At 37.7% G+C, this 14,975-nt stretch overlaps 1 protein-coding gene across 2 annotated transcripts in view; it reads left to right on the forward strand.

Annotated features, from left to right (window-relative positions):
- Window positions 1-1,036: 1,036 nt before the first annotated feature.
- Window positions 1,037-14,975, forward strand: part of LOC113052701 (leucine-rich repeat transmembrane neuronal protein 4-like) — a 104,332-nt gene continuing 90,393 nt past the window's right edge. Inside the window, exons 1-2 of one of the 2 annotated variants that reach the window (XM_026217111.1) lie at window positions 1,037-1,662; window positions 8,424-9,964. In XM_026217111.1, the coding sequence (XP_026072896.1) occupies window positions 1,659-1,662; window positions 8,424-9,964 (1,545 nt within the window). In that variant the 5' untranslated portion in view covers window positions 1,037-1,658. Of the gene's footprint in view, window positions 1,663-8,423; window positions 10,015-14,975 lie in introns of both variants that reach the window. The other variant, XM_026217112.1, reaches the window with a different exon arrangement.

Here is a 14,975-nt window from a genome sequence, read left to right on the forward strand (position 1 = left end):
CACAGTATGTCCTGAGCTCATCATCACAACAAATATCAGCCTTCTGTGAGGATGAATGCAGGAACAACAGATGCACAACACAAACACTCGGTTCCACTGAGGACTGAACCTGCTGTCGCCTTATTGTCCTTGATCATCTGTATCCTCAATAGCGATGGACAGATTCCCTCAGCGTCCAGCCTGTTGCTGAGTGCTGGAATTGGTGTGATTGGTGCTTCCCAGCTGTATTTTCTGGAGCCAAATGCGGCATATTACAGATATGAGCTCAAGTGTCCATTATCTCTAATTAGATGGACCGTACAGGGCAGATACAGACAGCCACTTTGAAAATTATGCTGTTGTCCCTGATGCAGAATGACATTAGGCGGTTATATTCTCTTGAACTGTTTCATAAGGTGAGAAGGATGTTTTATTTAATGTGGCTGACAAACAGAGATGAACTGTTTACGTAAACTACTGAACCCTTTAAAGATGCTCTCCCAATATTTAGCTTGCTTGCATGTCAATTAGTTGCTTCTAAAAAGGTTTTTATAATGAAGGATTGTCAGATAAATACCTTTTATGTTACAGCTGGGCAGTCTTTGTGAATCCAGACCTCCTGCTCTGTTTTGCAGGCTGATGTCACAACTTATAAAGGTCTTAGTGTTGTTTGGCAATCGTTTTCATCCTTCCAGACTGATGCATCCTTGTTCATGCTCTCAGCAGTTTGGTGAAATCTACAGTGGCCACAAATTGTATTCGGACACACGTCTGTTTAACCTGTTTAAAAGAAGCATTGCAGAATAAATGCTATAAGGATCTTTAAACCTTACATTTATGCCTCTAAGTCATACTGAATCATGCGTAGCCATACAGTATATAAATGCAACTACGGCATGTTAATATTTTATGCCGTCATTTCAAAGACGCGCTCAAGAATACTTAGCCTCACTATTTACAGGCAAATACTATGAATGGGCGATGCATGTCTCCTTTTCCCACCAGAAGAGGGCAATCCGATGCATAGCACTTGCAAAAGAAGGTTAAGCAATGACTGCACCAGTGCTGAGTGCGATCACACTCGCACATTCCTCTTAAAACCTTCTTCTGTTTTTGATAGATGCTCGGGGAAAGAAAAGCGCCCTGGATGTGGCTTACAGCAGCAGTTCTGAGCTCCTGTGAGATCAGCAGATATCTGGAACACATCTCTGTTTACAGGACATAAGAAAGATGTTTGCATGCATCGCTTGGCTTTCTTTATAGCTGCGCACCTTGGCGAACATCCGATGGGGCGCTTTTGCGCAAATCTCTCCAAACTTTCCAACCTAGCGGAGGATATTTTGATGAGAAGGATATAGCTGATACGCACACGTACATTCTGGAAATGTTCTTTTATTGACATTCTCGCTAACTATACCCTTAATGTTTGTCTTTTACCCTGGAAAGAGCTCTTAGGATTTCTCCGTTGTTCACTTGGACATGTTGCGCAGCGGCGCAACTGCGGGATTGAAATAACGCTGCTGTTGCCGGAGTTTTCCGAACCTCGCCAACATCTCGGGCACCGCAGCTTTGGGCAGGTGCTCCTTTCTGAGTGTGTTTGAAGACGGTGCCATGCGGAAACTGGAATCACACATCGAAAGGCTGTAAAAACCTCCTGGAAACGCGGCATTTATGCAGAGATGGGTACGTTTCCGTTGATTTGCACGAGTCGAAATTAATCCGTAGGTTGGTTTTCTGTGGTGTGTTGGCTCCTTGGATATAGTTAGGATATAAGGTGTATCGAAACCATAAGGTCGCTTCTTAAAATGTTGTGTGATTTATTAGTGCGCTGCATGTGTCAAAATGAATGAAGCATCTTTGAGTCTGTTCTTGATAGCGTGCAACTTTCAACACGCATACCTCCAGACATCATATTGAAGTTTTTTTTTCTTCTTCTTTTACAGTTTATTATATTTTGCATGAGTGTGTTATGATCAACAGGCTGTCTTTTTATTTGATGTTTTGATGCCCTGGTTGCATTCTCTGGTGCTCGTAGATTCGTCTAACTCGCATATTTTGGAGAGAATCTGTGCTGCCTCATGTGTGCTTTCAGATTTAATTTTAGGAATCATAGACATATGCATCGCATTTCCATAGTTCACTATAGGACCCAAATATTTGTGCATTTTGTGAAGGACAGGTAAAACCTGCAGTTATGCATCCAGAATGTGGTCTTGCATCCTTCAAGAAAAATAAAATAAAATAAAAAAATCCAGATTTTGATTCATGCTTCAGAGCAAATGATACTGACATAGTGGAAAGCTGTGATTTACTGTTTTGTGATGAATGATTTTATGCAATCATTCCTGTTGCTTGGAGTGCAGAGGTCTTATTGTAGTCTATTCACCGTTACTTGTTTTTCTGGCCCTTTTTCCTGTTGAAATTTGAGGAAAGAGGGGATATCGTCCCAAGTGATGCCTTTAAAATCATTCTGTAATAATTGAGAGCACAGATGGTTGTCCCCATCATAAATAATCATAATATGAACATAAATAACTCCCTGCCCCTTTTCCTTTTCCAGTGATTGCCCTGTATATGGAAAAGTCGTTCATTCAAGTATGGCTTAAGGAGATGATGCTGGAAGTATGTAAGAGTGAATAGATGAAACAAATGTGATGCTTGTGTTCAGAATAAAGGTACTGTGATCATAATGGCTGGGTGTCGCACTGCCTTTGTGGCTGTTTACTGAGCAGATGATGTAGGTGGATGTTCACTTCTGTGCCTCACAGGTGTGCTGTTCACTCGACTCATTCTGGTGACATTTCTCATGCTGGCTGTTAAGAATAACCCTTGACAAAATAATAAAAGATGTAAATGTTTAGGTGAACCTCACCATGAAAAGACCAGTTGCATAAAAAAAAAAAAAAAAAAAAAAAATATATATATATATATATATATATATATATATATATATATATATATATATATATATATATATATATATTTATATATATATATATATATAATGGATTTTTTTCTTAATCCTTTTTATTTTATTAATTTAGTAACTAGTTATTAAATATTAAATTCAGTAATTAAAAAAAAAATATTTTTATGCTTATTTTAATTGTATAGTTTATTGAAATATTTTCTTTCTTTTTTCCACTTGATTTTTGGTTGAAACATGGCTTATGCACACACACACGCACGCATGCATACATGCACACACACACACACACACACACACACAAACATATATATATATATATATATATATATATATATATATATATATATATATATATATATATATATATATATATATATATATATATATTCATAAGATTAACTTATTTATGTAATTATATTTCTTCATTTATTTTTGTTTATGCACTGCAAATGCTTTGTGTGGAAGTGAAATCCATGCCATAATATTTACCAGAATTGAACTGTCATGTCATGTAGCATGTTGCCGAGTCTGTCACTCGGTGAAGATGATACCATTGTCCCACACTGGCATGCTCAAACAAGCTGTAAAGAAATATGATAATAGCACAGCATGAAGAACAACTACTTACTGTCATACTCCTGTTAAGTACTTCAGAAAGAATAAGACCCGGAGATAATTCCTCAGTCCCCCTCCTCTCGTTCTCACTACCTGTCTCGCATCACAGCAAAACACAGAAAGACGTCTGGACACATCAAGTGTCCCTTATTAAATGGCTAAGAGCTTTTCCAGGTAATAGAGTGCAGAACCTGATTTTACCAAGTGAGACATGTTCCTGGGACAACATCGTTGTTGACCCTGGAACAACATTGTGATTAACCAATCAGATTTTTAGAACCAGTTTATAGATTTTGTGAAGTTTACACTTAAAATCAGTGTTTGGTGCTTGTACATCAGTGTCATTCATCTATCATTTCCTCTGATTTTAGGGATTACTCATGGTTAAGGTTAGGTTTAGGTGTAGGGATATGGTTAAGAATATATTTTTGGAGTAAAATGTTGTTCCAGGGTCAACAAAATATGTTGACCTAGGAACACATCGAACTTGGCAAAATCAGGACGTGCTAATAGAGTGGAGAGGGTGTCAAAACAGATAACTGGGGACAGAGACGGAAAACATGTCAGTGAATGAGAAATAGCTGCAGGAAGTAGCCGTATCTGTTGGATTCTCAGTTATGAGAATTAGAAATTAAAATGTAGGTAATGGAAATATCATTATGTTTGATATTTGATATTTAGAAATAATAATGTAAATGTGAAATCTCTTTTGTGACTGTTGCACGTAGGCTTCTCTTTGAATGTGATGGGATTAGCTCAGAGCTGTTCAATTTTGTGTCAGATTATCTTTGCGTGAGATTAGCACTGCTATTTTGGGATTATGTTTTTCCTGCTCAAACAGAAACAAATCACAGATGGGATTAATGTTCAAAAAGTTGTCCACCGTTACAGTGATCTTTTCTGCAGGGCTTTGGTGATACTGTATATGCTTTAAATTATGCTTGTGGTTTATTGTATGCACTATTCAGTGAAATAAATTGCATGAGGAAGTACATCATCATTGCATAAAAATAAAGAGAAAAATTGTGGTTTTCAGGTCCGTTCTGAAAATAGCAGATTATTAATTACAATAATAATTACAATAGTAATTGTTTTGGAGGAATGAAAACAGACATAAGTGAGTTAGCTGTTGCCATACAGTAGGAATATCAAGCTTTAAAGTCAATGTGAATAGGTGCATCATTTGTCGTTGGGAGAATTTGATGGGAATGCTTGTGTTTGACTTTTGATCACTTTTATATCTTAAGATGTTGAGACATAAAAGAGACAAATGTGAGATTACGGAGTTCTCTTTTTCTCTGCCAGAGACACTAAAAGTCTCTTTTTGCTCACCATTCCATCATTTTGCTGTGTAGAAAAAACAATTGCGATATTAAAAGGGATCTAATTTAGATTTTTCTTTCCCATGGGTATCTAGCATCCAGTCTGTATGATTGCTTTTACCACAAGAAAAGCTTTGCAGAAGCTACAGTACTGAGACCTGGATGCAGACGTGTTTTAATGTTGGTGGCATGATGAATGAGTTTTGAGATCAAGGGCTGGTTTACACGCACTATTTGACTGCATCTTGGCTGCCATTCCTTTATCGTGATGAATTGGATGTAGGAAGGTGGGGGAGGCCAAGATGCACTTATGTTATCATGCATCTATGCAGAGGAAGACAAATTAAATGCAGGTTTTCAGGTCAGGTCTTTTTTGTACTTAAAGCGTGACTCATGAGGGTGACTCCAGCCGTTATGCAGTGAGAGTTAATTAAAACTTTGAGAATTTGCATGCGAACTCTATTGGGTTGTACAGTTGCTGCTCGTGTCCTTGCGTACCTTTGCATAACTTCATGTGATCTTGCCCAAGGTGTTCTGTGTGGCTGGTAATATTGCAGAGGCTAAATTGATTTACCCATCTCTCTTTTTCTAATTAGGCTGTTCTGGCCTTCCCAAGTGACGTGTGGATCATTTTAAGAGCTAGAATGCTTTACATTAGCCTTAAAAGGGTGTTCTGGGTGGTCCATGAGATGGACCATGGTTTATAGATGGTTTATAACCGATTACATGTAATAGTACATAGTATTCAGATTCCAAAATTTAAGTACTTGTAATTAGATTATAATTACCTGTGATCAGACTACAGTTACTTTTTTATTGATGATATATTATACACATGCTATTGCAGGTAAACAGGTGTAATATTATATTATTTTATTAATTATTATTTATTATTATTAAGGTTTTATTTTGATTGTTATAATAATAAAAAAAGATTTACTTTAATTTAAAATGTTTATGATTTAATTAATTATAAGCTTCTCATTAAACTCACAAACTCCAGTTTGGGAAACTTTGATGTGATATTTAATGGACTTAATAACAACAAATTGAGTATTTCTCTATTTCTTTCTCTTTGTATTATTTTTATCAATATGGTACAATATTATCCTATTTATATCAATATAAAAAAACAAGTGAGGTCAAAAGTAATCTAAAATGTTTCAAGTAGTAGTCTGAATATATGACCTGAAATGTGCAATTGAAACAGTTTGAATCTGTGAGTTCTTATTGAACTATTACCTTTGCTTGTGTGTGTGTTTGTCTTTGACCGAAACATTGCTATTTTTTAGTTTTTGAATAAAGGTAGCGTAACAGTATGCAGATATTTTTTCTATTTTCTGAAATCAGTAATGTAATGAATTACAATGCATTTTATTTTTATTTTATTTTCATAAAATCATGTAATTTGAAATCAGTAACAGATTACAGTTTGTAAGTAATCAACGCAGCACTGCTTGTTCAGTGACAAGCACCTCAGTTTCTTTGAAAAATGTACACATCTAGTTTAGGTAATTGTCCTAATGTCTTTAGGACATATGTCTTTCATATGAGCAAATGACCTTCATTGCCTTGTGTCTAGAGAAGCGCATCTGGAGGTAAAGCTACTTGTCCAGCTGTAAAGTTTTTATAAAGCTCTGTGCTCAAAACAGGCTATATTGTACTGAATGAAGCACTGTATTCTCATATTTTGGATTTACAAGCAGTGGTAACATGGACTTTTCTAGGAAAACTTTTTTAATTTACTGAAAAGTAGGCCTTAAATTGTATAACTATAAATTGTGGCTACTTTGCACTGTAACACATTTACTCTTCACAAGAAGATTAGGGACTGTGTTTTTCTCTCATTATTTTAAATGAATTCAAAGGCAATTTGCAATGGCACACTGAACCGATTGTCCTGTAGATAACGTTGTTCAGCCAGCCTACGCTCTGTCTTCAAGACTATTAGATTAGCCCTTTCCATTCGATTGACCTACACAAAATCTTTCAGTTAGATCTAGATCTGGAGGCTGGTAAACAGTGGTTGGGTCGGAAGATTCAAACGCATTGCTGCTTACCACTGTACATTTATACAATTACTTTTATATTTACTCAATAGTTGTAAAATGATTAAAGGTTCAGATGGTAAGCCTTTGTGCTGGCCACTCAAGATAAACCAATAATTTCCTGTTTTTGCTCCAAGAACAGCAGACAAAGGGCTGTTATCAATTTTGGCACACCCTTAGCTCAAAAAAGGGGAGAAAAAAGCCTTATCTCTGCCCAAACTGAGGAAAAAGCTCAATCAGATAACAGCATAAAGAGACACTGAGCCAGCCAATGAGGAAATGGACAGTTTTGCTGTCCTACATTGATTGGAAAAGATGTTTTCATTGATTAAAAAAAAAAAAGCCTGACTCATGCACTATATTCAAAATCTTCTGCAGTCATTTGATCGGTTTGTGTAATGAAAAGACCTAGATTTATATAATTATTCACTAATTATCTTCTTCTCCAGTGAGCTGTTAACCTCTACATCTGGCTCATTGAGTCAGTTAGTAGAGCTGAAGAACCAGTCCTACTTGTGAATTAATCAATTGAATCCCAAATTATTCAGATCATTTAGACGGATTTGGATTAACTGATTCATCAGACTCAAAATAATGATTCGCTCATGAATTGTGACATCACTGCTTCTGTCATAAACTCAGCAAAGAGAGCCAGGATTTTTAGGGAGGTTATTTTTTATATGTGAATTTACCCAAACTAAAGTTTTTTGTATTGCACAATCAAGCACAATTGATCAGAGTTTGTATTATATAGCAATATTAGATTCCTCTTTTTTTTTTCATTTAGAAAACAAAACTCCTCTCTCTCTCTCTCTCTCTCTCTCTCTCTCTCTCTCTCTCTCTCTCTCTCTCTCTCTCTCTCTCTCTCTCTCTTCTGTATGGTTGTGATACTTGCATCTCTAATTTTCATCTGTAGCTTATCTTGCTTTATCCAAAGATTTTCATGTTCTTTTTTTATAGTATGTTTTGATTTCATACAGTGAACCATGACAGATATTCTTTTAAGTCAACAGTCTGGTTTCTTTACCTGTTTATTGGTTCCACTGTGTAATTACAGTTGTTAAAGAAACCTTATGGGATATGTTTTTGCTCCCTTATTTGAATAGTTACTCTTGCCTAATGAGTTTTTTTTTGGTCGCTTCAAGGTAAAGGTCTATATTTGCTTTTATTTTTAATTACAGTACATGAACTAGGAAAATCAACTGACATCTGCATATTTTATGAATGCCAAATACTGTTTTAGAGCAACATTTTGTATAGTAATCCCATTAATGGAAAATGACGAGAAGGTAAATAAAATTCTGACTTAAAAGAATAGGTTCATACTTTCCTCTGTCATACAAGATTGTATTAAGTAAACATTGGCTATGTAATTTGATAACCTACTTTGTGCAAACTGTGCAGCGGGACTAATTAAGTATGTACTAATCCTTCTCAGTTATCATCAGTTTTTGACTAAATGCAAAGGACTAGGATTCAGCATTGACCGAATCATGGCTTATCCCTTCTTTCTCTTTGTGTTTAATGCAGGATCCCTGGTGAGATCCCGTTGGCTGATGATCCCCCTGCTCGTGCAGGCCTGGCTCTTGGCTTCCCAAGGCAGAGTCCGAGAGAAACCATGTCCCCGAAGCTGCCGCTGCGATGGCAAAATAGTGTATTGTGAGTCAAATGCCTTCCGTGATGTGCCAAAGAATGTGTCCGTGGGATGCCAGGGCCTCTCTCTGCGTTACAACAGCTTGGTGAACCTCAGGGCTGGTCAGTTTGCCGGCCTCAGTCAGTTGGTCTGGCTGTACCTAGACCACAATTACATCAATGCAGTGGACAAACAAGCCTTTCAGGGTGTTCGAAGACTAAAGGAGTTGATCCTCAGCTCCAACAAGATCACACATTTGGAAAACAGCACATTCCATTCAATCCCCAACCTACGCAATCTGGACCTTTCCTACAACAAACTTCAAGTCCTGCAGCTTAATCAGTTCCAAGGCTTGCGCAAACTGTTGAGTCTCCACATCAGATCAAATTCCCTCAAGACGGTTCCCATGCGAGTCTTTCAGGATTGCCGAAACCTTGAGTTCCTTGATTTGGGCTACAATCGACTGCGAAGTCTTACCCGTAACGCATTTGCGGGACTTCTCAAACTGACTGAGTTACACTTGGAGCACAACCAATTCTCAAAGATCAATTTTTCTCATTTCCCAAGGCTGAACAACCTTCGCGCTTTGTATCTGCAGTGGAATCGGATAAAGTCAATAACCCAGGGAATTACATGGACCTGGACCTCTTTGCAAAAACTGGATCTTTCTGGAAATGACCTGCAGGTGTTGGATTCAAGCATCTTCCAGTGTCTCCCTAACTTGCAGACTCTTAATCTGGACTCCAATAAGCTAAGCAACGTGTCTCAAGATGCCATATCAGCTTGGATCTCTCTTACTACCATCAGTCTTGCAGGTAATATTTGGGAATGTAGCCCCAGCTTATGTCCCCTTGTAGCTTGGCTGAGAAACTTCAAGGGGAACAAGGAGACCACCATGATTTGTGCTGCACCAAAGGAGGTTCAGGGTGAAAAAGTAATTGAAGCTGTTGACACACATGGAATCTGCAAGATGACCCCCACCCCTTACCAGCCACTCTCCTCAACTGTAAGCTCCCCATCCAAACCTGGACATTTCCCCCACCCTACCATGTTCAGGGTGAATGAGAAAATAGCACGCAACAACCCTGTTGCGCCTTCCCTGACGGCTGCATCCCCATCTGTCCCTGAGCAGGATTTTGAGCATGTTTCATTCCACAAGATAATTGCTGGCAGCGTTGCCCTCTTCCTGTCTGTGGCCATGATCTTGCTAGTGATCTATGTCTCTTGGAAGCGTTATCCCAGCAGCATGAAGCAACTGCAGCAGCATTCTATGGTGAGAAAACGCCGGAAAAAGGCACGGGAGACAGAGCGCACCCTCAGCTCTCCGCTCCAGGAATATTATGTGGACTACAAACCCACAAACTCTGAGACCATGGACGTACTGGTCAATGGGACAGGACCCTGTACCTACACCATTTCCGGCTCCCGAGAATGTGAGGTATGATCCGTCGCCCTCCTAAAATCCATTACCACTGCGGGGAATAAGAGGTAAATGTCCAGTCAATGTGAGGCGAAAAATTGTGTTGTCCCTCCCCCTCCCCTTTCTGCTGCTAGCTGTTCTAATGGGTAGGAAACATGGGTCAGTGCATGGCAACTTGAGTCATATGTTCTCAGGCTTGTAATCAAAGCTTTGTTTCCTCCTTTTACCTCAGGTATAGTAAGATAAAACATACTTGAGACAAAAACACCTTGTTATATATCAAACAGCAGCACCGGTTTGGGGATTTTTACTCTCTGCTGGCTTAAAGCAAAACATAAAGCAATGCTTTTAAAATACACCACTGATTGGTTACAAAAAAATTTCAAATACTGGGTCAAGTATCTGTGCATTGCTCCTTTCCTATCCCCTGTGATTTTGCGTTATTATCAACATGCAACACCCCAGGCAATTGGCTGTTGAGTCAAATGGATTGCGGAGGCTTGCTTGTTTAAAGGAAATTGACCGAAAAAAAAGACATTGATGAAATGTGAGTGCTAATATTTTGGCCTGGTTCCCATATAAATATTTGCCTCATCTTGGATTTAAGGAAGCAGCGACTGGATTATTGAGGGGTTGGAGAGATTTCCCTTTATCATGCACTTAGTCAGACAAACCACCAATTCAGGACGTAATTAAAGGTACACATTGCTGATCCTTGTACGTAATCCTGCCACATGGCTACTCTTAGCTGTTAGCAATTGCATCCTATAATTTATGCAGTGTTGTTCCCATGAAATATGATAAGGCCCAAGTCCAGATATAGAGGAGCTTGAGAAAATAAGTGTAAAGCCTTTTGCCACAAAGCAGCTACTCAGGTCAAGTCAAAGTACACATACACTATTGTACACATAAAATACAAATTACATTTCTATTCAATCTGTAGAACAGCAAAAGCAACATCAATCTTCATGGTAGAAATATATGCAGTTAAGTTTTCACAGGTCTAATTATTTATGACTTTTAGCAAAGGTCATCTTGAGTTTTGTCTCCATCACATTGCCGGAAGTGTTAAAACAAGTGTGAGATCCATAGGGAGTCTAACTTAAGGACAGCCATCGTTTAGTTATGTTTTGTTGATTCAGTGGATTGTAGGTAAATCCACATGGCAGTTATATCCCCATTGTAAGTAATGAGCAAGCCCACGGGATGTGTTTCAACAGCTTTCAAAAATGCTTTCAGCTTTACACAGTAAGTGATAACAGGAAGTATGTCCTTTGAAACAAGGTCAGAATAAATAATTATTGAGGTGAATAAATGAAATTCACAAATGGATAGAATTTACAAGTGGTTTGACTAAGAGGCTTAGCAATTTGTTTGGAACTTCTGTGGCAATTGCCTTTGCTTTCGCACCAGTAAAAGGTAATATTTAATTTTAGTGGTTTAATCTGCATTGTAAACAAGGTGCTGTGCTTTTCTGCTTGTGTACTGTTCCCGTGTTGATTCATTTGCTTTATGGTCTTTCTGTTGTTATCGTCCATCATGTCCTTTGCCCCCTTTTGTTGCTCCTGTTGTTGTGTCTTTTGACAGTTACCAATTTTTCTCAGTAAATGTAGAGCTGAACCCTGCATTTTATCAACTAACACTGTGTAAAACAGTGATATTGAGTAATATGTGTGAATGACTTTATGTGAAATGTGTTTTCCCTGTTGCTATGGACACAAAAGTGAAAGCATAACATTTAAAGTAAATGATTATGCGTTCTATGTAATGGTAGGATATTTTTGGGTTGATTTTAAGTCTAATCACTAACTCTTTTTTTTTTCTGGTGCTAGCGTAGCATGCTAAACTACAGAGAATATGTGAAATGCACTATACACTTTGTGCAGGCTTTTATCAAGCATCAAACTGAACTTCCCACTTATAGTTTAAAATAAGATCTATTCACATTGACAGACACAGATGCTTCCTTTTTTAGTAAATCTGGCTGAATCCTGGTAATTGTAGCACATTATAGCTACAATGTAATATTTTATATAATTGGTATGTAAATTTGTTTCCCCCTCACTCTTCAGTATTTGACTGTGTCCTTGTTTTGTCATAATATATCTTTAGCTACGAGGTTTTATAGTCTGCCTGACTCTCCATCTCTCTCTTTAATCGTATAGTTGCTTTCCTGCTTGAATTAGATGAGTCCCTGACAGCTTTCTGTTGACAAGGCAGAACTGCAGGAAGTCCAGGCAGTGGGCCATTACTGAAGCCCCTTGATGTTGTGAGCAGTCAGGCTAGCGATATTTACAGCAAGAAGGACAGTGATTCTATCTCAGAAAATTGGAAGTGTCAAAGAGCGAGATCAGAGACATAAAGCTATGGCTGTCAGAAAGCAATTTTTATTGAACGGTGATAACCTGTGACCTCCTGTGACCGTGGTCAGTGGAATTGCTCATACGCACATATCTGCAGAAGAGAAGAGGTATAGATTAACATTGGGCTGATAATACAGTGCGATTGTGGACCGGACTGTTTTCTACACTCACAATAATTAAATGGATGGAAAATAACAGATGAAGGCTCTTTTTTTGTTTTGAAATGGATGCTTTGCAGAGTCAGTATTTGGAAATATGAGTTTTCAAGTCTTAATGATGACCGAATTTTCATTTTCCGGGTACAGCTCCTCTGCAGAAATGCTGGGAAATTCATTTGACACTTTTGTTAATGATGTAAGTTTCATAAGTAACTAACTAGGAGCAGCTTCAGCTATGAACTCTTTGACCAGATCCAAAAAAAAAAAAAAAAAAAATGTGAGGATGAAGAAATAGTTTGACTCTACAACTTCCTATCTGTCATTGCAGATAAATTCGTGATTCGTTGGTAACACTGCTGTGAAGTCCCTGCTTAATAATTGTGACTGTGTTTTGGTATTCCACCAGAATAAGAGCTACTGTAAAAAGCCAATGTGATTTGGCAGCATTGTTTCAGCGTATTAAAATGAACAACAGCTTTCCTGAAACTACAAATGTCCTCTTTAGCAGAGCAGGGCCCTCCCAGAGCTCTCTGTTGGGTCAGCTCCTTTCGCTCCAAATGGCGAAGCCTTCGTCCTTGAGTTCTGGATGTCTTCCCAGTGTTTCTGGCCCAAGCAGCGGTGCTTCACCTTTTCCACCACGACTGTCCTCAGTCTACCCATCTTAACATGGATGTTTTATACAAACACAGAGCTGGGACTTAGAGATTAATGTGTGTGTTTTCTCTATGTGGTGGTACAGTACATCTCTGTTTCAAGGACTTTATGAATATTCAGTCTAATTATATGATTCTGTAGGGTTTTTCAGGCAACGAAACAGTTCTCTTCCAAGACTTACCTAGGAAGCTTCCTAAAGAGCTTGAGTGTGTGTGTGTGTGTGTGTGCGTGCGTGTGTGTGTGTGTTTGTGTGCACACTGCCAGTCAAATTTTTTGAATAATTATGTTTTTTTTATATTTTATATAATTTCTTATGTGTAATAAAGCTGCATTTATTTGATAAAATATACAGAAAAAAATGGAATATTGTGAAATATTATTATAATTTAAAGTAACTGATTTCTAATTGAATATATTTTAAAATGTAATTTATTCCTGTGATCAAAGCTGAATTTTCAGCATTATTAGTTCAGTCTTCAGTGTCACATGAAACTGATTTAAAAATGGAGCTACACACACACGCACACGCACACACACACACACACACACACACACACACACACACACACACACACACACACACACACACACACACACAAACACAGTATGTGCATACAAAAGGACTATAAAGCTATTTGTGTGTGCTATCCTTGGAGTATGGTGATGTTAAATTAGCAACATGCTACTACCAAACTAGTGTCCAGCACGTGCACACAAAAATGTTTCAGATCATACATTTTTATGGTTTCAATTTAGTCAGACATCTGCTTGGGTAGGCAGTAGACAGCAGGACAGCTTGTGAGGTTTTGGAACAGAGCTGATGTGTATTTATAATAAAAGTGACATTCTCAGGGAAGAGATGGCATGTGAATGAATAAAGAGTATGTTCACTCACTTGACATCTGGGATGCAGTGCTAAATGAGCATATGTCAGCTACAAACAGTCCTTTATGAACACGAAGTCAGAGCTATCCTGCTGCAGTGAAAAAGTTGGAAGAAAGCATCTGAACAGATGTCTTAAATTTCATGAACTTTAAATGTATAAAACTAAGCCGCAAGGTAACAAAATATAACCTGGAGGCAATGCAGTTTGGGTTGTTAGTGTCTTGTTAAATGAAACAGGCCAGTGAAGGATGCTGAAGGCTTTCCTGTGAATTGGAAGAACAAATTGCTAAGAAATCGAAAGCAGAATCATTTAGGACTTAGTCACTGACCTTGATTGTATGATTAATGCAGGGTACAAACAGTCATAAAGCATCTTTAGGTCAAATGTGTGTGTCTGTATGTTATACTGCAAGTTGGTGTAATGTAGGGCAGGACCAGGATTTGTTTGGATTATTTGATTTTAATTGATTTGATTTTTTGTATTATTATTTATTATTATTTTATTATTTTAGTGTAGCATTTACTGATAAATTGTGTACAATACGGCCAGAAACATTTATTATTAAAGTCAGTTGTGCTCTTTATAAGCTTTATGATAACAGTCTCTAACAACTCTTTAATGAACAACAGCATTAGTGTTTTACTTTCATTTTCTCTTTCTATAGCTAAACAAAGTAAGGGAAAAGAAGCACTTTTATAGCACTGACCTGTCCAGTCAGATAAAATAAAAGTCACTGATGGGTGTTTGGGATCTAAGATTAGTGGTGGCTCTTAGGAAAAGATAGTGAATTAATGAATTGATTATTAAATTAAATTGTACAGTTCCATTTAGACAAGTATTCGAACATAAGGTATCATTCGGGCAGTTGTCATCTGTAGTCTTGACCTCCAATAACTGGAATGACAGTTGAACCAGGGTGAAAACACTGGTGCTATTGATTCTAGCTGAGTTGATGAGAAATTTCATCT

This window comes from Carassius auratus, chromosome 33, assembly GCF_003368295.1.
Source record: "Carassius auratus strain Wakin chromosome 33, ASM336829v1, whole genome shotgun sequence".
Lineage (NCBI taxonomy): Eukaryota > Metazoa > Chordata > Actinopteri > Cypriniformes > Cyprinidae > Carassius > Carassius auratus.